The sequence below is a fragment of the Choristoneura fumiferana genome, chromosome 14, assembly GCF_025370935.1.
Source record: "Choristoneura fumiferana chromosome 14, NRCan_CFum_1, whole genome shotgun sequence".
NCBI classification, from domain to species: domain Eukaryota; kingdom Metazoa; phylum Arthropoda; class Insecta; order Lepidoptera; family Tortricidae; genus Choristoneura; species Choristoneura fumiferana.
In genome coordinates this window covers 12,177,750-12,205,611 of record NC_133485.1, presented here as the reverse complement: position 1 = coordinate 12,205,611, position 27,862 = coordinate 12,177,750, and the positions used below count along the sequence as shown (strand labels likewise).

At 40.0% G+C, this 27,862-nt stretch overlaps 1 protein-coding gene across 1 annotated transcript; it reads left to right on the top strand.

Annotated features, from left to right (window-relative positions):
* Window positions 1-47: 47 nt before the first annotated feature.
* LOC141435014 (protein disabled-like) lies at window positions 48-27,862 on the top strand. Its single transcript, XM_074097529.1, is given in 15 exon segments — window positions 48-134; window positions 403-525; window positions 1,914-2,128; window positions 5,126-5,269; window positions 10,124-10,270; window positions 16,059-16,241; window positions 16,985-17,173; window positions 21,854-22,396; window positions 23,251-23,448; window positions 23,597-23,754; window positions 24,178-24,271; window positions 24,354-24,437; window positions 24,439-25,300; window positions 25,927-26,096; window positions 27,824-27,862. Coding segments are annotated over 14 exon segments (3,066 nt in total). The 5' UTR covers window positions 48-134; window positions 403-485.

Below are 27,862 nucleotides of genomic sequence, written 5' to 3'. Positions count from 1 at the left end.
TGTGGAGTGCATTACAACAGTGTCTTGCATTTCAGTGATACCAAAGGTCTAAAGCGATTTATCGATGTTCAATCACAAGTTACCGACTGACTTTCCAATGCAAACCCTTCGTAAGAAAACCAGCCCTTGCAAATGTGAGTGCACTGACGTGTTTATCTCGATACGCTTACGCTCATTACGTTGTTTCTGTCTTTATCATTTCATTTACGATGCAGTGTTCTAGATAGCGCAATTGTAAATCCGATCACATAGCATCTACGCTTTGAGTACTTATATTTTGCGATGTATGTTGTAAGGAGCATGGATCTGCTATGAAGTTCACCCTGATTTCGCTGGTTCACTCTGAGCCGTCGTTCACTGCTAGTTCCATGTCATAATTAGTGGCCCTGCTATTTTGGACAGAGGGTGTTGAGGTTGAGTGCCCGTGGCGAGGAGCGGCGCGGCGGGGGGAGTAACTAACATTTTTCCGTTTTGTAAGGGAAATAATGCAGGTGTGTCATTTCCAGCACCTCTTGCGGCAGTTCGGTAAGTATTATTGTGTTCACAAGTGATAATATTCATGCTTCGTTGTGTGATGTTGTCCTTGCATGGTGTAGATCGTCTGTGAGCTCTACGTGGTCTACTAACTGCTTAATAATTATCCTAACAACTGAGGCCTTATTGTCTAACTGTAGTGTTAGACTCTAACACACTCATCACAATCGTTTTCACCACTTCTTTCTGTCATACGGTATAAGACGAGGGAAGAAAGAGATAGCGAGGGCGAGGGCGATCGCGAACGTCAGAGCGTTAGACAATACGGTCTCTGGTCAGGTGTTAACATCAGCTGGTCAAAACGGAAGGGCAGTGTCAGTAGTATACACAACACGTATCTAAATTAGCAGTGTTCTGTCTGGCTCACTCATTGGTCTCAGCCATCTCTGCATACCGCCCACTAACGCTTACCGATCCATTTAGGGACTAACCTAAATGGCAGAGCTTAAAAAGCAACTCCAATTCTCCACGTCACACTTAACGTTTTCAGATGTTCGTTGTGACTTATCTTTCTAAGATGCGTTATCGTAAAACATTCTGTTAGAGATAATGCAAATGACATTTCTGTTTACTTTACTGATACGCAAACATGCTTCTGTTAGATCAAACAAACTAATAACTTATTTCAATAGTAACAAATCCATATAAACTTTTCCTGTGGTTAGATGGTTGTTGTTAGAAGAATTTTAACGACGTATATTAACAAAGCATGCTCCTTCGCAATATAGCAATTAACATTAATATTTCTAGACACTTAGTACGCAGTTTCTTTACGTGGTTTTTCTTATCCTTGTTAAATTACATTCTTAATGTGTTTCCTTTCGAGACTATCATCATGATAGTAGGTAGTATCATGATTTATAATGTGAGGCGCGCAATATCCCAGATAGCAGTCCCTCGTGTCCCGAGAATCTAAATTTAAAAACAGGAAATTTAATTAAACCGACAATGATGCACTGTAAACAAGGACCGAAATAGGACAACCGGGCTCACTTTTATTTTGCACTCCACTCGCGGTATCAGCTTGGCTTAATAATAAAAAATAATAATGGCGCCAAAAAAATCTGAGCTCAAAAGCCTCATCGGCAAAGGTACCGTGTCTAAGCTTCGGGGTTTATTTCGAGCGTGTTTTGCGTGAATTTACATGTGTTGTTGCCAAATGTTTTGCTTCTACATTGTTATACATCGCATGCTTGCACAATTGTTTGTTCGTTGTTTAACGTAGTTGAGTTTCACGATGCCTACGAGCTTACACGTTTTGCAGCGTTAAAAGTGAATGACCTTTAATTGTGGCTGGTGGATATAAAAAAAAATGACGATCGCTTTAGACAATTTGAGGAACGGGTACGGGTTTACAAAATGGAAATCGCGTTGTGCAGACAAGAACGAGCCGGGGCGATTCCTGGGGGAAGGCGTGTCGTTTCGTGCGAAACTGATTGGTGTGTTGGAAGTGCCGGAGGCGCGGGGTGACAGGATGTGCCAGGACGCTTTGGCGGACCTCAAGATGGCCATTCGGGCCGCAGGCGAGCACAAGCAGCGGATACAGGTGCATGTCGCCATCGACGGCCTGAGACTGCGCGACGACAAAACTGGGGTGAGTAATCCAATTCTATAACCAAGGTCTGTAATCTAGGATTGGAAAACCTTACCTTGTAGGATAATAGTGACTTCCTTACTGCAATATATGTTCTAAAACTAAGGACATCTATACACTGTGAATGGATATTTGTTGATTCATATGTCTCCCGAATGGTCGTTGTTATGCACTCCTAAGTGAAATGACAGGCTTTTTTCCGAGCTTTGACTTTAATAGTAGTGAACTAATAAACTGCATCAAATTTTGCTAAAATTGAAGACTTGAGTAGCAGTTTCCTGTTCTTGGGCGCCGAGTGATTTTGCAATAGGTTTTCCTGTTTGAAATAAAAAGAAAATCAACTTGAAAACTTGGCAACACAAAGCTTTTATTCTTTGATCGAAATCGTTTAGAAAATGAAGTAGGTACGTAAAATCCATAAAATATGCTACCCAAATGAAAATAGAGGCCACATGAGTTTGATTGGTGAAACGAAAATACTTATAAATATAATTCCTTATACTTTTTCTCGTATAAAAATTGTTTTATTAATATAACATAACATGTAAAAACATAAACTTATTTTTAACCTCAAAAATTAACAATTCAATTAACTTAAAAAAAAGGAGGAGATTCTATGGTTCGACTGTATACATGTATTTTTATTTATTTTATTTTAACGATGAAGTGGATCTTTGAATAACCTCTTTTTTTGGGTTCCGTAGCCAAAATGGCAAAAAAGGAACCCTTATAGTTTTGCCATGTCTGTCTGTCTTTCTGTCGTCCGTCCGCCCGCGTCTTTGCTCAGAGACTATCAGTGCTAGAAAGCTGTAATTTTGCTCGAATATATGTAGCAACTATGCCGTCAAAATGTAAAAAAATATATTTTTAGGGTACCTCCCATAGACGTAAAGTGAGGGGTAAGTAATTCTCTAATTTCTCGTCTAAAATATGAAAAATAAAAAATAAACATGATGGCAGTAAGTATATCAAACTTACAAAGAAAACTATAATATAATACTTAACGGCTAAGTTTGATTGAGAATTATTAGTAGTTTAAGAATAAACAGCAGCTTAAGGTATAAAATATATCTAAATTTGGAAGATTTCCCACAAAATACAAAATCCTTAGAAAAATATTACTTTATTTCATCGTAACAGCTACGGAACCCTATCTTGGGCGTGTCCGACACGCTCTTGGCCGGTTTTTTAAGTGTTTTAGTAACACGACAAAGCTTTGCGTAGCACGAATTAAAATATCGAAGGGATTCGTGTTCTGTAGACTTTGACAAACTGTCAAAGATATGAGCGGAACCTTCTCAAATTCAATTTGGTTTGGCTTCTTTGGCCGATTTACTATGGCCAAGAAAGTCCACGTAAATATGTAATAGTAATTAATGGGTACATAAACTATATAGACAATAAAATTAGTAGTACGTTTATGCCTTCAGTTTTTTGTTTTGTGCCATAAAAATCCATTTCAAAATCACAGGGACGTCCAAGCCACAGTATCTAAACTATCACAGTATACGGTCACCACACAAATATTTGACGCCCAAAATAAACATGTAGGTCTATAACGTAAACATTTACTCAGAGGGTCTACACAAAACACTAGCGTAAAAACGCTATTCGTTAAATTCTATGCTAGTTACTCGTATCTGCTAACGCAAAAGAACGCAAGAAATACGGATTATCTAGCTAGGATGTCTGTTTAGTGCCGACTGTACTAAGTAAACTTAAACAGGCTTTATATCGTCACTACTTTGAAAAAATCTCGTATCTCAAATCAATACGTCAACAAAATTGACCTTTGAAATAATGTTCGTAAAGTTCAATTAGAAAAGTATCAATTTTGAGATACGAGCTTTTTTCAAAGTAGTGACGATATCTATTGCTGTTAGGCTGCGCATCCACAATAGCTATATGAGGCAGCTAAGCGAAGTGCGAGCCCAAAAAGCAGAAATAGAATAAATACTTAAGAGGAAACGCAAGGGCCGTTTTTCCATACAAACGTAGTCCCCTGTTTTCTCCCTGGATAATGCCGTAGAGCAATATTTTTTTTTACAAAAATCTATGGCCACTATTGACACGTCCCTATGTTTTTCTTTCTTTCATAAATTAATTATTATAAGAGATATTAACCTTTAAAAACCTAAAAAAAATGCCATATTTTCCGCTGTGTTCAAACATCCAGAAAACAAATAAGGCTAGATTTTATAAAAAAGGAAAACATATAGGAACACGGCTAAAGCCTTTCTTTATTTTTTTATGAAAATAATTACTTAAATAGGTCAAGTTTTGGAGAAGAAATCAGGGGATTATGAAACGTTGATTTTATGTATTTGTCCAAGCTGCAGTTGTCTCTATTGCACTCTGCAGGGGGAGGCTTGAGATTGAGGCGACTGCAATAGATTTTACAAATACCTATTTTTCAATTCTCTAGCCCTTAGGTTTCCTCTTAAGCTGCTTGCTTCTTGACACCACCAATCAATTTCCATACTTTTTATGAGCTGTCAATGATGAAGAACTGTGACGACGCTTATTAAACAACAAGTGTTCACCCGCGGCATCGCACACGTAAATCATTAGATCCAGTAGCTGAATTGAAATTTTGTGATTTTTAAAAATTCCTGCGGGAATTCCCGAAAATTAAATCGTGGTTTTCATTGACGTTACATTAAAAACAATCATGTTAAATTTCATGACTCTAAGCCCAGCGGTTGTTGTTTCGAGATTTTATCCCTATCCCGTGGGAATATCGGAATAAAAAGTAGCCCATGTTTTATTCCAGATGTCCAGCTATCTACACGACAAATTTCATCCCAATCCATTTAAATTTATTATTATGATAGGTATTTATTGGTTAATGTTTTCTAGTAACCTATTACTTCATTTTCCGAGCCTCGCTGAGCACAGCTTTCGGTGCGATTTTTCCACGCGCACCACGCAGCTTTGCGTGGCCTCAAATGACTGTGAATATTGCCGAGTTCTATTGTCTATTATAAACATTCACAGGACTCCCTGTACCACCACCCAGTGCACAAGATCTCCTTCATCGCTCAAGACATGACCGATTCGAGGGCCTTTGGTTACATATTCGGCTCGCCTGACAGCGGGCATCGGTTCTTCGGGATAAAGACTGACAAAGCAGCTAGTCAAGTAAGAAACTGTTTAAAAAATATGTCAATAATAATGATAAATTCGTGACCTGAGAATGGAAAAGTTATATTTAAAACTATCTGCTGGTTTATTGAATATATAGTGCTAGTGATTTGAGTCTCTAAAGCAGACGTTTTCAACTGGTGTGCCGCGCATACTTTCAGGTGTGCCCCGATTGCCGCGAAGTGAGCATGATAGCTATACCTAAGTCCTATTATAATGTACTGTATTGCTGTTGATGCCCCAAATAAATAAAATAAAATAAAATAAAATAAATAAAATACTGAGCGGCAAAAAATCTGGCCCTCAAATGTATGCAGAAATAGGTAATTTTGTATGTAGAGTGGGCCAAATTTTGTGTGATTCGCGTTGTCAGGTTGTTATGTTGACGGAGCGGAAGGAATGGCCGAGCGGGTGGAACTCTCTACGCGCCAGTCCGATTTGCACTTGGCTATTTTTTCACTGGTGTGCCGTGAAAATTTGATGAACCAAAAGTGTGCCGTTAAAACTAAAAGGTTGGAAAACGTCTGCTCTAAAGGTATGCTTGCATACAGTTGATATTTCTCTTAGATATTCTTGCAATGAAATCCTTGTATTCTCAGGTCACAAGTAGAGGTAATTTTTGAACGAGTTCATAATCACATGTACCATCTCCCACCCCCATCGAATACTATTTCATTTTACAGACAGAAAATGGTGGTTGCGATCGAGCGCAGTGCAACGTAAAAGTAGGAAATCCTAATTATAAAAAGTTCCAAGCTAATTATAAAAGTTAAAAGCTTGGTTTCGTTTATCGAAAATACAAACTGAAACATAGACGCACAGAAAAACCAGAAAATAGACCAGCGCTGGGAATCGAACCTAGGTTCTCGGTATTCCGTGCCACGTGCTATACCGCTACACCACCACTGGACAGGAGTACAGACACGAATTTCTCCTTGCTTGTTCGTTTAGTTTCCGTCTGTTTCTTGTTCTAATAAGTTTCTTTAACCTCCTGAGTCCTGACATTTTTAACAAACTTATCGTTTAAGACCTAGACTTGGTTGACCTGCTTTGGAATTTGGGATATTATTTAAAAATTCTTAGAATTCTTAGAATTTTTTCCTTTTTCAAATTGTTTCAATGAACAATTTTTACTTTATAAAGTACATTCGGCTGTTTAAAGAGTTAATTAGTGATTTATAAAGTACGCGAGGACTTAGGAGGTTAAAGTTAATGGCTTCGTTTATTAAGGTAATTGGTATGTAGGCGAAGTAAATTTAAGGTCGAATGTTCAAGGACCCCTAAAAGATGGCCTTCAAGATTGGTTAACTATTCGATTCTTAAATGACCTTGTGGCATTTCCATATGTTCACCCTTAACTCTGTATTTTCCATTCCGTAAAGCACATCTGTAGGATAATGGACAAATTGGACAAAGCAAATTATTGAAACTGGTACGCGGTGGTACCAATTATGCGGCTGTGTTTTGGTTGTTTGGGGAGGAATAAAGTTAATGTTTATGTGGATGATTTCTTCTTTTGTGGAAAGTCGGAAGTGATTGCGGGTAGGTAGTTATAATATAATTAGAGGGCAAATCCAAAGGATTAAAGACATAGATCTAACTTACTAACAGAAACAATGTCTAATTTTTGACACACATCGACCCCTAAACCCCGAATTGTCAACTGCACCAAAATTTCACTCCCTGGTTGTTAGTTAGGTACTATATCTATTAACACGTTCGGCCCCAGTGACACAACGTCTGTGACTTTTAAGTTCTTACTCCTATGCCAGTGACACGTATTTGTGACTGCGGTGGGATATGCGTAATGTCTAGCGTAATAGCTTAGTTGATCGTCACATTCGGCTCCGGCAACGATCCACTAAGCCCTTACGCTATGCCAGCCTTTAGGAGGTACGAATTATTTTGACACGACATGCGTATCACTGGCATAGGAGTAAGAACTAAAAAGTCACAGACGTGTCATTGGCATCGGAATGTATTACGTCTGTGACACGTATACGTGTCACTGGTATAGAAATGACTGCTGTGGGATATGTGTAGGCATAGCGTAAGAGCTTAGTGGATCGAGTGGAGCTTAGTGTTAATGTGTTTTAATTGTAGGTACTAATTTGTGGTACCTATTCAATAAAGAATATTTGTATTGTAGGTAATGTCTAGTATTGGAAAAATAGTTTTCCAACAAATTATATGATTTCTCAAAAATATAATGAAAAACATTGTATGTTTTACGGGGGTTATGGGTAATACGAAGCTCGACTAAAGCTCTCAGTCATCGACTTCCGGCTTAATAGTCTCGTTCACAACTCTTATTTACTCAATACCGCCCTTAAGACACATGGTACCATTTGATGTCTGTCTTTTGTTGTGGCTTTAACCCCCCTTAGTTGCGTAGTGGGGACGATAGTGTTATTATATCAACGGTATCATCGTCGTGCCGTATGAGGAAGCAATCAATTGAGATCTCCCCACGTGATCTGAGCAATTAACATACTGCTATAATACTTATTAGCTAATAGATATACTGAGTGCAAAGTAACGTGGTAGTATAAATTCAGTAAATAATCCACGTATGTGCAAAATTAATACACGCGCAAGCTTTTTTTAAACTTGAAATGTTGAACAGAACTTGTATTAAAAAAAATTGGAGACGGTCCACGATAAAACCGGGGCATGCATGATCTGGTGCATCTTTGTAATGAATGCTAATAAGCTAAGAATGCACACCTAAGCTAGTGTTAGAGGAGGACGTTTCGATCGTCCAAGTGGGTGTCTGCAGGCGAGCAGCTAAACATCAGTGGAGAGCCAGACAACGTAGAATAACACACTCGCTGTGTTGTATTACTTTATTGCACAGAATAAAAGCGGTACAATATTAAGTTTTTAATATAAATCATTAACACACGAAAAGTATGTCGTCCCAATTTGACAGCGGAAAGAGAAGGGAAACTAGAATCTATGTGACAACCATAGAGCTAACATAAAGTTGCTATACAGAAAAAGTATTAAAGCCTACCATGTATTATGAGGTAAAAACATTGTGAGACCATACATTGTCCAACAGCTATTTCTTCATAAATTCTTGCGCGGTACCAATCAGTACCGTCAAGTGTAAAAATATGTATCTATTCGAACCACTCACAAATATTTTACCACGGCCTTATTACGTCGCAATAAGAGTCTGTGGTACATATTTTTAAAGGGTTAGGTAAGTCAATATTTTTGCATTCAACTGTACCAGCAGGCGGGCGTTCGTAGGCGAGACACGTCTGTAACTTTGTTTGCACTATGCTAACGTCAGTGTCATTCATACTCATATCATAACGTTTATCATTCATTATCACATAACAGCTCTAATATGTTTAACTGAGACCTGTCTATCACGTATATACGAAATATATACGAAGAAAATAAATATTTCATTTATATGCGAAGTATTACGAAGTAGTACCGCAGTCCGTGTTGATAGTTTGTAATCTTTTTGTTTTAATAAAAGATGTAACTAAGCCTTCGCGAATTTATGAGTAGTTACATTGTTATGATATAAATTGCTTACTCAAGGGATTATTTCAAGGTTACGAAACAAACATGTACGTAGCAGGCAATTTTCTAACAAAAATCTACCTCAATGCAATTAATCTTGAACAAAAGAATGCACAAAAAATCTTTTCGAATTTGTCCCGGTTGGGATTGGTCTTCCTACTTCAAACTTATTGGGGACCAAACGGAAATTATTAACTTTCAAAAAAAATGCAAAACCGAATCAACAACATCGTCCTTTTTTAGGGTTCCGTAGCCAAAATGGCAAAAACGGAACCCTTATAGTTTCACCATTCGGGCGTGTCCGACACGCTCTTGGCCGGTTTTTTTTGAAGTAGGTTCCAGAACAACGTGTAAAAATATTAGTTCACTGTTTTTCAAACTTTTTGATGTCACGACTCCACTCGGTTTGAAAAATATTCGGCGACGCTCTGCTTACCTCCACTTACAGTATTTTACGAAGATAATACAAGCACTGAATAATCAATCATACTTAATAACGGTGGGAGTATCTGTTTTAAAGATACGGCGACCCCGTTAAGGGGCATCCGCGACCCCCCTGGGGGTCGCGTACCACAGATTGTAAATCACTGTATTTGTCTATTAAGTTGGCTGGTGGCTGGATGGCTAACATAAAGCCCGCTTCACAAGCACATGGTCACGGCACGGTCGCCTTGCCATGTGAAAGCTGTCTATGTAGCTCATACATTTCTACTTAAACACGGGACGGCATACGGCACGGCGGCCGTGCCGTGACCGTGTGCATGTGAACCCGGCCTAACGGTATAATTTGGAGGTATCTATAAAGATTATCTAAATATCTTATGCGTTACAATGACATGACGTAACCAACTTATAAAGTTGAAAAACCCCGGATATTGTTATTACAAAGTTCATTATCTCAAAAACGGCTGAACCGGTTTATATCAAACATAGCTAAGAACCGCTGCAAGTGATCTCGCTTTCACGTAATAACTGCATTGAAATCGGTCCATCCGTTTGAAAACTACCATGTCACAGACAGACAGACAGACTATGACGTCAAACTTATAAAACCCCTCTTTTTGCGTCGGGGGTTATAATAGCTTAGATCAAAAACATTATGTACATTCAAGTGCAAAAATAAGTATCTATTCGAACCACTCAAAAATATTTTACTACGGCCTTATTGCGTCGGAATAAGAGTCTGTGGTACTTATTTTTCATATTTTTACACTTGACTGTACCTACATGTAATAATTTATCTTTGAAATGTAAATGATTTGTGATCTGACTGTATTGGTTTGGGTTAAACTCGAGTCTTCTCAACAGGTAGTAATAGCAATGCGGGACCTGTTCCAAGTGGTATTCGAGCTGAAGAAGAAAGAAATAGAACTGGCGAAGCAGCAGCTTGAAGGGAAATCCATCACCAGCAGTCTGGTGAGGCACGCCACAACTACGACAGATGTTAAGTCGAAGGTCAGTTGGATTCTAGGACATTGGTTGGACTCAGGTTCTGGCCACATCACCAAGGCCTATTGCAAGAGCAAATTAACAGGGTCTGTCAAGTGCTCGGCATCGTGTATCTGCACGATGCGGCAACGTGCCGCACTCAGGCGCCGCGCTTTTTCACATTAAGACGTCGCGCCGTGGTGATGTGGTCAGGCCCTTACTAGGGTATTTGATACAACGCCGGATCTAGCCCTTGATCAAGGTAGAACGAGATCGTCTACACCGCTTCCGCGCCTCAAAAGGTGCCATCATAATTTTATTTTCATCGCTCCTGTTCGGAAAGTTTGATTTTCATGGGTAGATTGCCGGGTGGAAAATTGCGTTTTCATCTCTAGGGTGAAAAGTATTATTTTTTAATTTTTACGATCAGCCACGGAGTCGAAGATAATTAAGTTACGTCAATGACACTTTTTTTATGTTTCGGCATGGCCATCTAGACCAAGTGACCAAGAAGCTTAAATATACAACACTGGAGGTTGAATGCCGAACATCCGTTTAAAACAAGAAATGTTGATCTTCATTACGTCCCGAATATATTCCATCTCTTTCTTTAGTTAAGTTAAGAAAGAGATGGAAGTCGTTCGTGAAATTTGAAAGAAAGAGATGGAATATATAAATAAGCAATAAAGGTCAAACTTCTTCGTTCGGCGTTCAACCTCCAGTTTTGTATATAAGCTCCTTGGTCGTGATCAACTAGTTTATTAAGTACCTACCTGGACGACCGCGCTCATACTAGAATTGGAAGAAGATTCCCTGAGATAAGGATAAGACTAATCTGAGTCGATTGTTCGTCCCCGAAATCCGCACCGAAATCTTTAGAGCGGTTGCCGAGAACCCCGTAATAAATAAATATGCAAGAATTGCCCGTTTATAGGTATTTGCATATTTTAGCTGATCAAACTGACTGAGCTGACTTAGTAACAGTACGTCGTAGAAGTTACATACATCTGGCTCTATACTACGAAGTGCAAAATTCGAACTTCGTATCTTGCCGTCCCGCTGATGCGAATATTATTTAATACGAGAGTGAAAGGGATGCTACAATACGAACTTCGTTTTCGAATTACGTAGTAGCCCCCCTGATCCTGCCGTTCGGATTAGTAACAACCTTTACCGCTTCAAAACCAGTTGCTCTTCCTTAGCTGTACACTCAACCCGCGAATCTGACTCCGTCCTCTTTGGACCCACGTTCCAACACATGCCTTACGTGGTCATAATAAGGTTTTTATTTAGGGCGTATGGGATTATCCTCTTGTCATAATGTAATGCATGCGTCGGACGGTTCATTATGCGAAATGGAAGGGCAACCAGGTTAAGTGTGTAGCGGACAAAATAATCAACGAGGGCTTGTTTCAAGATGAGATTTGCGCATAATTTTCATGACATAGTACAGTCAGCTCAGAGTTGTAGATTTTTTGTTGTTTTTATAACCTTGGTCAAGGATTTTTTAGGCAACCCACTTGCTGTATAATAATCAGTTTTTAATACCTTTAGACGCTCATTGACCAATAAGCATAATGACCAATGACAATAACACCTTAAATACGCAAAATGACCAATTGCGAAATGACCAACACGTGGAAACAAAGAGCACGCCGAGCATCTAGCGCATTTATTGCATTCATTTAACCCCTTGCTGTGTCATTATTTGTAAAGCTTTACTTTTGAAAGTCATATGTAAGATATTCTAGGATTATACGCCAATACATATATATACCATGGAAAAAGGTTGGCTTATTGTAAAACCATTGCCCGTGACTGTGTTCCGTAAATTTGTAGTGTTCATTAAGTGATGATACGGTCGCCCATTTTAATTGCCGAGCAAAAATAGAACGCCGTATAATTTGCTTCAACAGCTGGTAGGTATATTTTAGAGTAAGTATATGAGATGAGGCGATGTAAAAACTTGTGCAGAAATATCTAAACACAAAATCCACGGCTGAACGGTGGTGGTCTTAACCGTTCCTTAACTTTTATACACCGTTTCAGATAATTCAATGTAGAGTTCCATAGGTACGGCCAAGAACTTTAATTCATGAGCCACTATGGAACAAAGGAAAAGTCATTACGATATTCCTTGTTAATTAATGCGACGTCACTATGACTACTGTGAAATGGTTCCATGGTGGCTCATAAATTAAAGTCCTTGACCGTTAAAGGAAAAGTCATTACGATATTCCTTGTTAATTAATGCGACGTCACTATGACATTTACTGTGAAATGGGTGGGGCTCATAATTAAAAGTAACCTTGACCGTACTAAGATGCTGCAATTATATTCATTATTATGTATCAATAAGAGATCATGCAGGTAGCGCGCGAAGAAGCCCTTAAGCCCGAACACGCGCGCGGAGCCCTTAGCCGAAGGCAGTGGCCTATTCTACCTAATGGTTAGCCCGGCCCTGTTTAAGCCCGAGCCAAGTTGCAGCCAGGTACAGATGTAGTGAATAATGTTTTGCCGTCGTATTTTGTCGGAGAAGTTCGTGTTTATGTTGCTGTCTCAACTAGCTTACTGAAGTTTACTGAGCTAATTGAGATAGCAAGATAAATACGAACTTATACGACAAAATACGATGGAAAACATTATTTACTGCTGTTCTATTATTTATGTGCAAAATTTTAATTCAATTATTGAACCACAAACAAATCAACAAACTTGCCAACTTTCACATATATAACATTAACCCATTCATTGATTAAATTTATCTGACGGATTAATGTGATGCCGTCTCTGTTTGTATGTTCGAATAGACGGAGACGGCATCACATTTATCCTTCAGTCAAAATAAATCAATGGGTGGTGAAACAGTCCCTAAGAGTAATATCAGAATTCTACTTAAATTCAAATGCCATCCGAAGGATTTTTCAATTATCATTCCGTCTCTAAATACGCTGGGGTCATACGCGTTAACATTTGTGTTAATCTTAATAATTTGAACAGTTGTTTACCGAATACTAGAGGTCAGATTAATAAACTTAGCTACTTTAAAAAACATTTACAATTGCAAATGGCTGCCTAACGCACTACAACTCAAGGCCGGATCCAGGGGGAGGGGGTTCATGGGGAGGGGGGGGGGGGTCATGATCCACCTGGGCCGTGGGCTGAGTTTTGGACAGCAGTAGATTTTTTTTTTGGTAAACTCATTGATTTTATAAAAAAATATCTTTCTGCGGCAAAAGAGGACAATTGCTTTTGCTATTTGATTAATGTTATTTTTCAATAAAAAGTATCATCGTTTCCCCCCTCCCTCTGTAAAGTTGGATCCGCTCTTGCTACCACTTTCCAATACCAGACATGTGCTATGCGCGACCAGTGGTCCATTTCACGAAGAGCTTGTAGCTCTACAAGTTACAATTTACAAGCGGTAGTAAACCTCACATTTTTTTATATTCAACTGGATGGCAAAGGAGCAACTGGGATTCCTGATGGTAAGAGATCACCACCGCCCATAAATATCTGCAACACCAGGGGTATTGCAGATGCGTTGCCAACCTAGGGCTAAGATGGGATACCTCAAGTGCCAGTAATTTCACCGGCTGTCTTACTTTCCACGCCGAAACACAACAGTGCAAGCACTGCGGAACCATTTATTCACATAAAAACACACTACATCACAACGAAGACACAGTAAAAACATAAATAGAAGAAGAGAGAAAAGTTTGAGACGTTGTGCTGTTGTGTGTTAGGCAATAAAAAGTAAGCAATAAAAATGCTTTTTTATGGTATAGGGGGCAAACGAGCAAACGGATCGCCTGATGGTAAGCGATTACCGTCGCCCATAGAGACCTGCAACACCATAAGAGTCACAAGTCCGTTGCCGGCCTTTTAGGTACGATTACACTCTTTTCTTGAAAGCTTGAAGGTGACGTCGGTCCGGGAATACTGCAAGTGATTGTTCGTTCCGAAAAAAAAAGGCACAGTAGAGGACTGCCAACCATCTCATTATTTATGACGGTGGCAGCATTCTACACACTGAACGTAGATATAGTTAGTGTTTAGTTTTGTAACTAAGGGACCCCATACATCCCTATATTATTATTATTTTTTGTTTTTTTTTCTTTAATTGTATACCTACTGTAGTTTTTAAGTATTTTATTTGTAATTATATTATTATGAAAAAATGACTTTCTGCCAAGTTTCTTGCGGCGCATTCTGCTTGGCAATGATGGTCTTTCCGAAAGCGCTGGTAGTTTAAAAAATGACGTGTAAAAGTGCCCGTTGCGGCCTATTTACTGAATAAATGATTTGAATTTTGAATTTGAATCTACAATTTATATTCTAAATGGTGAATATGGAAATTATGGAAGTGTTGTCGCGTAGGGCGGTGGTGGAAGGATGTATTGTTTACCTATCCTCGCTCCGTCGAGCTGTTCCCACTAGAGCTGTGCTGAGCGAGAATAGGTCAATGAAGCGCTTCTATTGGTTCATGACAAACTCATTCCTCGCAACACATCCTTGCACATCTCTGGTGGAAACGTAGCCTAAGTGTCTCAGTGCGTGAAAACCTTTGGAGTTTCCTTTCTAGTCTTTATTCTAACACCTGAGCTAACAATAGATATAATAATAATAAACAAACCCTTTGTTTGTCTATTGAATCTGGCTCGTTTAGAATGTCCTGTGTTTGGCCAAAACATCGCATAATTGATTGTCAATAGTCGGCGGATGAATTGACAGTATTGCAGTATTGACACATTCCTGTCGCGGACATTGTTTCGGCCAGTTGTTTGTTCAATGTCGAGAAAACGCCTGCTTTCGTCCGAATGCTTCGAGAGCGAGATAAAAGAGGTTCCTTTGGATAAATTTGTTTCGCTTCTGCCGTTGTGTGTACCTATTTGTGACATCGAATTAGAGACTATTACAGATTAATGTAATAATGAAGTTAGTGCGATTTACAATTGTAACTGTGTGCTATACTAATTTAAAATCAGTGTTGGTTTGATTATTTGATGTGTTTGTTCAATGCATTGTATATCCATGTATACTTTTAAATAAATGCTTGTCTACCGGTGTATGTTTCAGTAAAAAACTAATTTAAAACTGGTGACATTGTGATCCCGATGTAAAATCAATAGTAATTCCCAAAAAATACGAAACTTTGCGGAAAGGTGTCACATGTGTGTACAGTCAGCAGCAAACTGGATGAGTGGTGTTGTGGTGCTCTAAATAATCTAAACACTAATTTTTCTTATTATTGCCTAGTTTGGGGCCCGCTGACACTGTATTTATGTTACCTAATGTTCAGCATCAATAAAAACTTTTCATTTAATTTCTTTCCCTTGATGATAGTCTGGTAGAGTCCTGTGTACTGTAGAGCATTTTGAGCACCGTAGCCGCTCATCTACTTCTGTTGCTGACTGTATCTAACATTCAATGTTTTTGACTTCCATACGTTATTGTTGTTATTTGGTTTAATAAACTTCGTCAACGAAAATGAAATCTACCAGGTAACAACTGTCATAATAATCATAGGGCGATTGTCAAAGGCTGTCGAAAATTCGGCTTAATTAAAAAAAAAAAAACAAATGACTGTCAGATGGACCTAAAGACCCGACCACGCGCGTCGACGCGTGCCCAGCGGCGCGGCGAACGTTTTCTATGTTCATTGCGCGACTAAAACGCATCTTTCCTCACAGCAAACGCATTAGGCAAAGAAAATGCTCTCCGCGCTGCCGGCCGTACGAACTTGGTCGACCCATAAGAGCTTAAGTACTTTAATGCTACACCGTAAAACGTAAAAAGAAACCTTTTTTTCTAGAGTATAACAACAATCGGCGAGACCAGTACCTCATCCTTTAAGAACCAGGAGGCGGAGGGTGGCGTGGCGGAGCTGGTGGACTTGGAGCAAGAGCTGAGCTCCTTGAGGAGGGGGCTCACCCAGGTAGAGGGGTTAACGCCCTCCAGTGACCCGTTTGGGGACTCCTTCATAGTGCCGTCACAGGTTAGTTCATTCATGATCATCTTTCAAAATTGTTTAAAATCTGTCATGCAAATAAATCCATACTAATATTATAAATGCGAAAGTGTTTGTGTTTGTATGTTTGTCCGTCTTTCACGTCGAAACGGAGCGACGGAACGACGTGATTTTTGGCACAGATATAGTTTATGGGCCAGAGAGTGACATAGGCTACTTTTTATCCCGGAAAAATGCACAGTTGCCGAGGGAACAGCGCGCGATAACCGAACCCCATGCGAGCGAAGCCACGGGCAAAACCTAGTAAATTAATAAATATCATGAGACAATTGACACCAATTGACCTAGTCCCAAATTAAGCAAAGCTTGTACTATGGATACTAGGCAACGGATAATCACACTTACTTATATATAGATAAAAACATGAAAACGTCCAAGACCCCAGAACAAAATATTCGTATTATTCATACAAATATCTGCCCCGACCGGGGATCGAACCCGGGACCTCAAGCTTCATAATCAAGTACTTTTGGTGGCGCATTGCTCTACGTCTGATTGCCATATGACAGAAATTACTGAAAACACAAATTGAAACTTGATCAGGTACAGTCGAGTTCATAAACTTCTGAGCAAAAATTTGTTCAAAATTATCTGAATACGTTTCTACGCCGTTAACAATAGAGTTGTGTTCAGATATTTTTGATCAAATTTTTGCTCACAAATTTATGAACTCGACTGTACTAAACGCCATTTTTCTCCGCATCTTTCAGAAGGGCCTGCTCCCCCCGCCCCCCTCGGGATCCTCGAGCCGCGGCCGTAACACCCCAGCGGCCGCCCCTCGGACCATCTTCAGCCCGAACAAGACCCAGCCGTTGCCTTTCGACCTGACAGCCAATACAGAGTTCGAATCAGCTACCACGCCTGTGCCGGCGTTGGTCGACAATATACAGGAAGCACCGGTGAGTTTGAACGTTGTTGAAGTTCAATAGGCTTTGACGTTATTGTAACTTTTGGGTTTAAGTTCAGGAATTTTTTGCTAGTAAGGGTGATAAATCTTTGGAATAATGACAGTTCTACATTGATACTTTAAAATCGTGTTACGCTGCTAATAATGTAAGGTTGTAGATAGTAGACAAAAGACAAAGCTTAATTTTGAGAAGTCTTTGCTCAGCAGCTATAGGCTGGATGTTTTATGACATTGAATGTTCATGACCAGAGCCTACTTTTGTTTTATTCATATACGATAAAGATATGTTGCAGTCTCTGTTGTAAGTTGATTTTGTTAATGATAAGCTGTTGATGTCTTTCCAAAAGCGCTGTTAGTATAAAAAAATGCATGCAAAAGCGACCTATGAGCTATGGAGAGAGCTGTGCTCGGGGTTCGATAATGAGGAGATACGTAGAAGAACGAAGGTCAGCGACATAGCTAAGCGAATAAGCTCGTTGAAGTGGCAATGGGCAGGCCTATGGCACGGAGAACAGATGGTCGTTGGGGCTGAAAAGATCTCAAATGGAGACCGCGAATCGGCAAGCGCAGCGTAGAACGTCCACCAACGAAATGGACGGATACAGGGTGCTAAAATTATGATAAAATTTATATGTATATTGTAACTAAACTAAAAAGTTACAATAACGTCAAATGCCTTCCTTAATCACCCAGCTTTCATTGCTACTAATCTGCATTGTGCATGCAATCCTGCTACGTATACATATATCACCTAGCTCAATGGAATCACATGAATCACCCGACATGTATATAATATCTTCATATATTGTATCAATCGGGGTGATTGCATTGAACTACGAGTAAATCAAAACTTTGTGCTTATTTGCTTTCATAATATCTACATAAACGTATTCACGCTTTCATTTCATAGCAATCTATTGAACATAATTGCTCCAACTCTCGAGACTCGGAGCCTGTTTCACCATTCATTGATAAGTTTTATGTGACGGATACCTGTGATGCCGTCTCTGTTTGTTTTCTCCGAATAAACAGAGACCGCATCACATTTGTCACATACAATTTATTAATGTGTGGAGAAATAGGCCCTTAAGAACGCCAAAAATATACATGATTAAATTATGCAGCGATAGTCACGGGTAGACTCATTGAAACGTTGAGCTGTTTTTGGCTAGATTAAGTGATCTGAGTTGTAGTAATTATGAATGAAAATTGAATTCAATTAAAGAGATGGCATTTAACTGATTCATGACCTTTATAAATAACAAAGTGACAATATAGGTACAGACGCTAATTATTAGTTCGAGGCGACTGTACAATTGATTCACGTGATGTTTGTGATTCTTTGTTGATACTCTTTATTGGACAAAATGGGAACACAAAAATACATCATTACATCTCAAGTTATTATGTTAGTTATGTTTGTAATTGGTTTTGTTGTAATCAAATTAACAATAATGTAGAATAAAGCTTTGTTAAGTTAGACGATAAAAAAAATAGTCACGTGGTTATGAATTTATAAAATAATCGATCAACGACGTCAATGTACCGCAATCTCACGATATATCTCACAGTATCTAAATGAGGTAGAATAAGGGTTAAATCAGTTTTATTATAATGGTAGCTAAAACTAAAAACTAATTATACTAGTGCAAGCATCAAAATATCCCCTCCCACTATACTTCGGAGTATAGTTTTGACCCACCCAGTGTGTTGTGTATTCATAAAAAAAATTATAACAAAAAATAGAACCGACTACAAAAACCATGAAAATAATTTTCTACCAGTCTGAAGTCGGTGCCTCAGCACGAGCCAGCAGGAGTTGACCAATAATCGTTTACCTCACCTACGACGAGTAAATTGGGCTTCAATCACTCCTGCTGGCTCGTCGCTCGACTAAAAATAGTGTAAAAGATCTAAGATACAATAGTTTAATGTCAACTGCTCGTCACCTTTTATGAAAAGTTGGTTTTTCCGATGCAGAGACGTTCATTATTGAGGATTTCTGGTGCTTCATCACCCGTTCCATTTCACGATATGAATTAAGATGGGTTTAAATTGCTTAGCAACTGCGTTAAAGTAATTTAAATTCAACCCGTGAAGTACTTGTTATTGAGTAGTCGCTCCATTGGTCAAATTTGGTCTTCATCATCAGTTCCACCTCACCAAATTATGATTTTCAAGAGCAAATGCGCGAGTTACTCCTAAATAAATCGAAATTATCATAGGCGTTCCGACAATATTTGAAGAGTTCCCTCAATTTTCCTAGGATCCAACCATCAGATCCCGATTTGGTGCTTATGGGACCTAATTAAAGCATTCCTAGACGAACGAAAAAAAAATTTTCAAAACGGTTCATAAATGACGGAGTTCTGCGCTAAAAAAAAAATACAACCGAATTGATAACTCCTTTTTTTGAAGTCTGTTAAAAATACCATTTTACACGGGTGCGTGTGTCGGAATACTCTCAGAAGTACATTAATTCTACATGGTATAAAGAACATCACTGTATCCATGGCAATTTTGTAACGACTGTTGTTTGCTGTTAGCAAACAACAGTCGTTATGCAAGATTATGAATTGATTTTAATAATTAAGAGACAAAGATTAACAGCAAGTTATACCAATTGAGATAATACATGTTTATTGTATCTGGAATTAGCTTCACATTTATGACTATGAATTCAATACCACTCAATGTATCCATATTACATTGTGCTTGTTTGTGACTGATAATAATTGTCTTTAAAGCTTATACCATATCCCTTATCATTACCCTTAGCAGTAGATTAAACACGTCATTCTATCATATTGCAGTTCTCATGTCTTGTCATGTCAGGTCATTTTATATTTTATCATTATTGCAGTAATTTTACATAATTTAATCGATTATCAATCCCAATCGTAAATAGACATTTCGTTACTGAATTATTGCGTTATTTGTTTTGAAAGATATTATTCTTGTTTAGATAAATTATTGATACTAGACGGAAATTAAATTGGATAATGACGTGTGAATAGACAGTAAAGTCGAAAAACTACAACACATACAAAACCGATGTCCTTTGCATTTGCATGCATTGGGTCGATTCTAGGGTAAGCAGTTGATGCTCTCACTACAAAATATAACTACTGTCTGGTCTCGATAATTTGCTAATGTCCCAACAATCAACACAAGCGACTCTTAGGTAGGGTTTTCCTTATTATTTCCGTTTCCGTTTTAACGTTTGCGAACATACATCTTTCTCCCCTATCCAATTAGCCGCGAAAGATAATGTTTTATGAATAGAAAAACATAAAGTCCTGCATTGAAGTTACTGCATTTTGAAAACCTATACAACTCTTGAATATCCTCGGAAAAAAAAAAATGCAGCATATATGCAGCTATATTTTAAAAGAGACACGCATGAAGTTCTTAATTTAAAATTTAGCGTGTTACCGCTACGTTATTGAATAGACAAACGACTATATAGAGGAGCGATTTTTTAAAAAGATCGTATTCTCAATTTGGTAAATAAAGTGATACGTCTTTTTGAAAATTAGTTCCACAACTGTATTTAGCTGCCACACTTGCATGTCCCCTACTCGTACTTAGTCAGTGTTGTCCGTGAATGTTCGCTTCAACGTTCCCGCGTCGATCTGTGAATACTCAATACAACGAGTAAAAAGACAATAGTAGTAGCTACGTCTCTGTCCCTCCGCACACGGGCGATGCTCAGGCGTTTCGATCTGCGTTATTACCGACCATAACATATTGGGGAAAGTTAATGATTTATACTAAGTACTATAGAGTACAACCGCACTAAAATGGTAAGAGATATACCTCTAAAGCCGCTGGTTTAATCACGTGTGGCTATGTTCTTTCAATCCTAACTGGTTAACTTGAACATACTAAGTATATAGCAACTATAATTGTAATGCGAATTCATAAGGCGAGTCTAGACGTTTAATTTAAGTAATAAGTCAAGTATTGTGACATTTGAAAAGTGTTATGCATTTGATATCTTGCACAAAAGTTAAATTGCGTATACTTATACAATTGCATACTGGCATGATAGATAAAACAATATAGCCTTCATTAAAATACATCAACGTTGTACGTCGCATGTGTATCAAAATATCAGTAGTGCAGTGAAATGAGTTCGATTGGAATCACTGTTACATTTATCGATGTAAGTATTTTCTCGCGTTTTAATAAATTGTACAACTTTAACAAAAACAATCACTGGACACTTTTTTGATAGGTTTTATAGCGCAGTTGAAACGCTGGAAGCATGGGGTAGACTGCTTCTTAATTCGTTATACTTTGTTCGAAAGGAACCCTGTTCTTTTTTAGATGTTCTATTTAATATGGTGCTCTCGTTACAAACATATGTCATAGTAACTTTTTTTTACGCAGTAAGATGTACTTTTTTGAAGAACGACGGACTGGCTCTTTAATAAACTGTCTACATAATCTTGAGAGCGAAAGATATAAAGTATGTTTTTTTTATTGCAACAAGCATGCGATAATCTAGTACGCACCCTAAAAATCCGAATAAAGTGTAACGAATTAAAAAAAAGTGTGCCCCGCCCTCTGTCGACCGCTCACCGCTCAGTAGTTGGTCGTGCGTTCGCTTGCCGCCCCTCCCCCCCCAGCCGCCGCGAGCCGCCGCTGACCCGCTGCCCTGTTGCAGGTCCGGCCCGCTGCCGCCCCGGCCCTCAGTTACGACGTATTCACCGAACTAGACCCCCTCGGCACCGGCCGGAGTAAACCTTACGTTGACAAAAAACTCTTCTTTCAGGAGCTCAAAAATCCGCCAAAGAAAGTGCTCAAAGACCTCGTACCCACACAGCTCCTCACCGATATACCGGCTGAGAAGCCAGGCGACTATCAGGCGACCATGACATCGCTGTCGCGGCAGTCCGGAGGGACGGTCTCGATCGGGCGGCCGCTTTGCCCGGGGCACTTTTTCGCGACGGTCGACCCGTTCGAAGAGACCGATCCGTTCGACAGCACGGACCCTTTCTCGGAGTCGTTTAAGGACGATCCGTTTACGAGTATGCAGGAGTTTCCGAAGGCGCCGCGCGATGCAGGGGCCGTTCTGCGGGAAGAGGTTAAGCGGAAGCTGACTAGGGAGGACAGGGGCGAGGGGGAGGGGCGGAACGTGTTCAACGGGCCGCTGCAGGTGACGCTGCCCCCGGAGCCCGTGCCTAAGTCGCCTAGGCTGCAAAGACAGGTACTACACTTACTTGGTTTTTTTTTTTGGTTACCAGTATCTACATTAAAAAAAAAGTTTAATGAAATTTTTTAATGCTAAATCTGCATATCTCTAAGCTAGCTACTGGCGGATGCTGTTACAGCATTTCATCGGTATACTCATCGACAATGTATGTGTTCCTACTTCCTAGCTATTTCTTGTACTTTCTTAGCCACTATTACTTAGCTATCAAAACAAGAAAGAAGCTCTTTCATTTCAAAGTCGCCACTCCCTTCCAAGAAGCGGCAGCAAAATGGTTTGGTTTGACTTTTGGCCTCTCCAGCAGCAGTTTTTAGAATTTTTTATGAGAGATTTACCGTTATCCAGCAGCAGTTTTTAGAATTTTTTATGAGAGATTTACCGTTCGCTTTTTACTGAAGAAAAACATATTGAGGTTCCATATTGTCCATATTGGTGGGGCCATATTGTCTAATGCGCGGGCGCTCGCCATCGTTTTCATCATCTCGTTATTTATACCCTCAAAAATATACCTCGTTGAGTTTCTTGCCGAATTCTTCTCAACAGAGGTTTTTCCGAACCGGTGGTAGATTTTTTTTGACATTCATAAGTGCTTGTTATAGCCTAAATTGAATAAAGATATTTTGACTTTGACTTTGACATGCTGCATCGTTTAACAGAAAGAAGTGGTGAAAGCAATTGTGATTCAGAATGCGTTAGACAATAGCTTTTGCATTCACCTACGAAGCAATTTAATGGTGTTTGTAAAGTTTCTGATCCGCAATGGGCCCGCGTGGTAACTACAGCCTGCTTAATTTGAGAGGCCAGAGAGGCCTGTGGGACTAGGTCAAAGATGATGGTGAACACCGTTCCAGAACACGACAGACACAAGCGCAATCCGGCAGCGTCCGCAGCCGAGCTCGAAGCTGAGCGTAGACAACGCGTCGCCGCCGCCGCCGCTGCCGCCGAAGAAGATCAGCGAACTGGCCATAGCGCGTCCACCGCCGCGGCCCCCGCAGCCCGACGACGAAGGGCCGCCCCTGCCGAGACCTGTCAGGAAGAAAGAGCCTTTGGTAAGTAAAAATAAATAAAAAAAATATGGAGAAAGAGATGGTGCGCTAACACCGCTTGCGTTTAATCGCAGTGCGTGCTAAGCTTTAGTTTTCCATTGAGATTAATAAATGCTTACTTATTTCTAGCCTAGACTATTTTTGTTTGCAGGCTGATCGAAGTATGAAGCCGCGACTCTCCTCAGCGGCGACAACGAGCAGCGAGGACGAGTACTTGTCGCCGGCGCCGCCGCCGCTGCCCGCCGCGCGGCGCTTCGACATCACGCTGAGTCAGCTGCTGACTTGCAGCATGGACGAGTTGGCTCACAGGTATAGGCTGACTGAAGCATGAAGCAGCGTACTTAGCGGCGGCAACGGGCAGTAAGGACAAGTACTTGTCGCTGGCGCTGCCGTGAACTGTCACGTCACTTGTTAGCGAACTCAATTGACTATTTATTTTGAAGACACTTAAAATCAAATTTTACAGTTTATTCAAAATTTGGTTTTGCCTGCGACTACATCTGTGAAAAATTCGTTTATCACTATTCCACAGGAACTATGCAATTTTCTGCGATAAAAACTATCCTATGTCCTTCCCGGGGTCTGATATTATCTTCTATAAACCATGTATTTTTTTAAATTAAAGTTGTGTTTATGTGCAAGGTCGTAAGTCAATGTATTCCTGTGTCCAGTGAACCTGCCCAATGTGCATGGCGTGGTGATTTAAATACAAAGTCTTGTATTATATTTTAGATTGCGGGTACCGGCGGCAACGTTGTCGTCCATGACTCTACCTCAACTCACAGACTACCTCCGGTCGTATCTAGCGGCTGACAACGACAGAGCGGTAACTAACCAACATACCTCCTTTAATCTAACACTAAGCACCAACATGTGCATCATTAAAACTAACGCTCTCTCTTTTGCAGCATATTCACGTAGAACCTTCAATGAAACCTGAAAAAGATAGACCTTCGTTCACTATACCTATTTCGACAGCAGTAACGATAACCTCCGCCAACTGCCCCCTCAAAACCTAAAGATTTCAAACCTCAATTCGAAGACAACTTCGCCCCGACTGAAGTTAGCGACACTTTTGTAGCGAATTTCGACGATTTCGACAAAAAGGCCAACACCACTTACGATAGATACGCGGCGTTCAGAGAAATACAAGAGCAAGAACTAAAAGAAAAATCAATACTGGACCCTATAGATGACAAGAGTGTGGAGTCAGAACCGAAGCAGGACTCTGACGAAAAAGAAGAATTAGCGGCCATCAACGATATAATGCGAACTAATCAAGAACGGGAAGACATTAAAGAAAACAATCGAAGCCCCTTAAAAACCTTAGACGAATTAACGCTAGATTCATTCAACATGTTCCGAAAATCCGTGAGTCCGAAACCGACTCAAATCGATTTGAAAATCGAAGACATAAAATCAGTTATGAAGAATTTGCAACTGGAACAATCTAGAAGATCGGTATCGCCAAGGGAAAATAATAACGAAGTTAAGACTGAGAATACTAACGATAGATACGCGGCTTTAAGGGAAATTACTATAACTGAGCCTCAGGACGAATTCGAATCGATACCGCCTGAAGCGCCGAAGGAGCGAAAGCGTTCCGACGAGAAATCAGACGGTTTCGACAACTCTGATTTCTTCGATTGCATCGATAACAGCAGCTTGTCTTTCTCGCACGTGGATGATGCTTTTAGGAAGAGCCCGGTTGTGAAAGAGAAGGAAGAGGTAAAAGTCGAGGAGAAAAAGGAGACGCCAGCTGAGTTGGCGCCTGCGCGAGATTTGCAGCCGCCGGCGAGGCTGTCTGCTGGGTCTATCAGTGATGTGGCAAGCGGGTCGTCGCCGGATACAAAAGGTATTAATAGTGTCACACTATAGGAAATTTAGGGTCCCTTATGAAGGAGCCCTTATTATGTTAGGGAGCATTCCCACGTTTTCTTTTATACCGCCCTAAGTTAGAGTATGGTTCTGTTAAAATTGAGTAATTCAATCCTCACCTGTTTTTTGTGGAAAACTTGAAAAAAAATACTACAATACAATACAATGACTCTTTATTGAACATCAACACATAGTAAGCAGTAGAGAAAACACAGGTATCAATATAGATTTTCTAAGGTAAGCAATAGGCGTCCTTTTCGCTTCAGAGCGATCTCTTCCAGGCATCCTTTACAATAGACAGAAGTAAGGATTAGATTAGGTTTTAGACATAGGTTAGGTTAGAGTTGCATCAATTCGCGCGCCCCAGCTACGCGGAAGGGCTCTGTCGACTTTGAGTTTTTAGACAACTTCCTACTTAGACCAGTTGCTTCTTAGACCAGTTGCTTCTTAGACCAGTTGCTTCTTAGACCAGTTGCTTCTTAGACCAGTTGCTTCTTAGACCAGTTGCTTCTTAGACCAGTTGCTTCTTAGACCAGTTGCTTCTTAGACCAGTTGCTTCTTAGACTAACCCAATATTTACCCGACGTCTTGTTTTTTGTTCAGAGAAATGTGTGTCGCCTCGCGGCACGACGCGCGCCGGGCGCTGGGCGGTGCTGGGCGCGGGCGCCTCGCCGTGGTCTTCGGACTCGCGCGACAGCGAGCCGCGGCACGCGTGGCGCGAGGGCCGCCGCCGCCGCCACCACAGCCCCGCCGCGCCGCGCGATCTAACACCGGTAACTTTATCTTTTAGACACCTCAACCAATTAAGAAAAAGAAAGACAGAAATAGTTTCGTCGGGCAGTCGCGCGAGCAGAGCGTGGGCGTAGTGTGCGTGTTGCGACAGCCGGCCACCGAGTCGCGTGCTCCTGAGGAGAAGGGCTACGAAATAGCCCGAAACATTTCGAGCTAAACTCGGTTTATTTAATATGAGTGTGTCTCACGGTAGTTTCATGTAAAACATCAAACCAATCATCATATCAGCCATAGGACGCTCACTGTTAGACAAAGTACTCCCCCATAGTCTCTATAGTACTCTAGTTATTAGCCTCTTAGTTAAACCTGCGGCTTTGACTAGGTCATCTGTCTATCTCGTTGGTGGATGTCCTACGCTGCGCTTGCCGATCCGCGGTCTCCTTTCGAAAACTTTATGGCCCCAAAAGACATCCGTTCTCCGTGCTATATGGCCTGCATATTCATATTTAATCACATAAGGGTAGTAAAATGGTGAAACCCAATTCAATCTAGTGTTTTATATAGAAAATTTTAAAGTGTTAGTGTTCTTTTTTCAAAAGTCAATTATTATTTTCACGAAAAACAGACGCACTAAGTCGTAGAGTTGCGGAAAACAGCCCGTTACTACCTGTATCAGTCAATGAGGGCTATCGCGTATGAATTCGCCGCTAGAGGCGCTAGTGTAGCGTGAGGTCTCCGAAATGTCAAATCTCATAGTTTTTGGTTGAGCTATGCGGGTTTATTTATAATTAGAATAGTTTTGTGAATATTTTGCAATATCTGAAATTAATTATGGCAAATATGCGTTCCGGGGCAATGAATGTCTGTGTTTTGAGACAGTTTTGTCTTTCGGAAACTTTTGTCCTCCCTTTTTATCCGAACAAAACGAGATTACGCAACACTGTGGTTGCTCGATATTTTTATGCTACGGTTTTAAGGTGTATTAAATATGATTTTAATCTAAACTTTGTTTTCACGCCCGTAATAACAGACTTTGAAAGCCACACTTAAAAACCTCGCACAACAGCGCGCCATCTAGTGAGACAAAAAACGATAGCCCTCATTGTAACAATTTATGAGGATGTAGAAATCGTAGCTGTAGATCCGATAACTCACAGATAGTTTTGGGTCGCCCTAATGCAAACAGCGCTGTTGCAATACTTATGCTAATATGGATCCGACAGCTTTTTCGTTCCGATTTACATCTTTAGGTATCGGTCCGACCTAATGTGAACCAGCTCTGAATGAACTATAGACAATGGGGGTAAAAGACAGGCGAAATATCGATAGTATCGTTGACGGTACGGTCTTGCTTGCAATTGGCTCATTTAGTTATTTAGCCAATTGCAAACAAGACCGTAACGTCAAGAAATCCTCACGACACTAACGCCATCTAGCGATATTTCGCCTGTCTTTTAGCCCTCATTACGTTGCTCACCCGCGACCTGAACAAAAAAATAAAACAAAGTAATGTGGTCGTTTCTTGGATGAAAAAAATATTATTCTATAAAAAATATTTGGACACGTAACTTTTCTTTTGTGAATGGAACAAAAGATGACAAAGACGAAGCGCGTCAAACTTCGGGGGTGACGTCACGCGGAACTTTAGCTGTATCTACATCTTTTGTTATTGAATTGACAAAAGAAAATACCGTATTCAATATTTTAGTGACAATCTAACTGACGGATTAAGTAGATTTTTTTATGAAACTACACCATTATTTTACAGTTCATTGATATGGAGCTCCGCAAAGTAACGCCTGAGTAA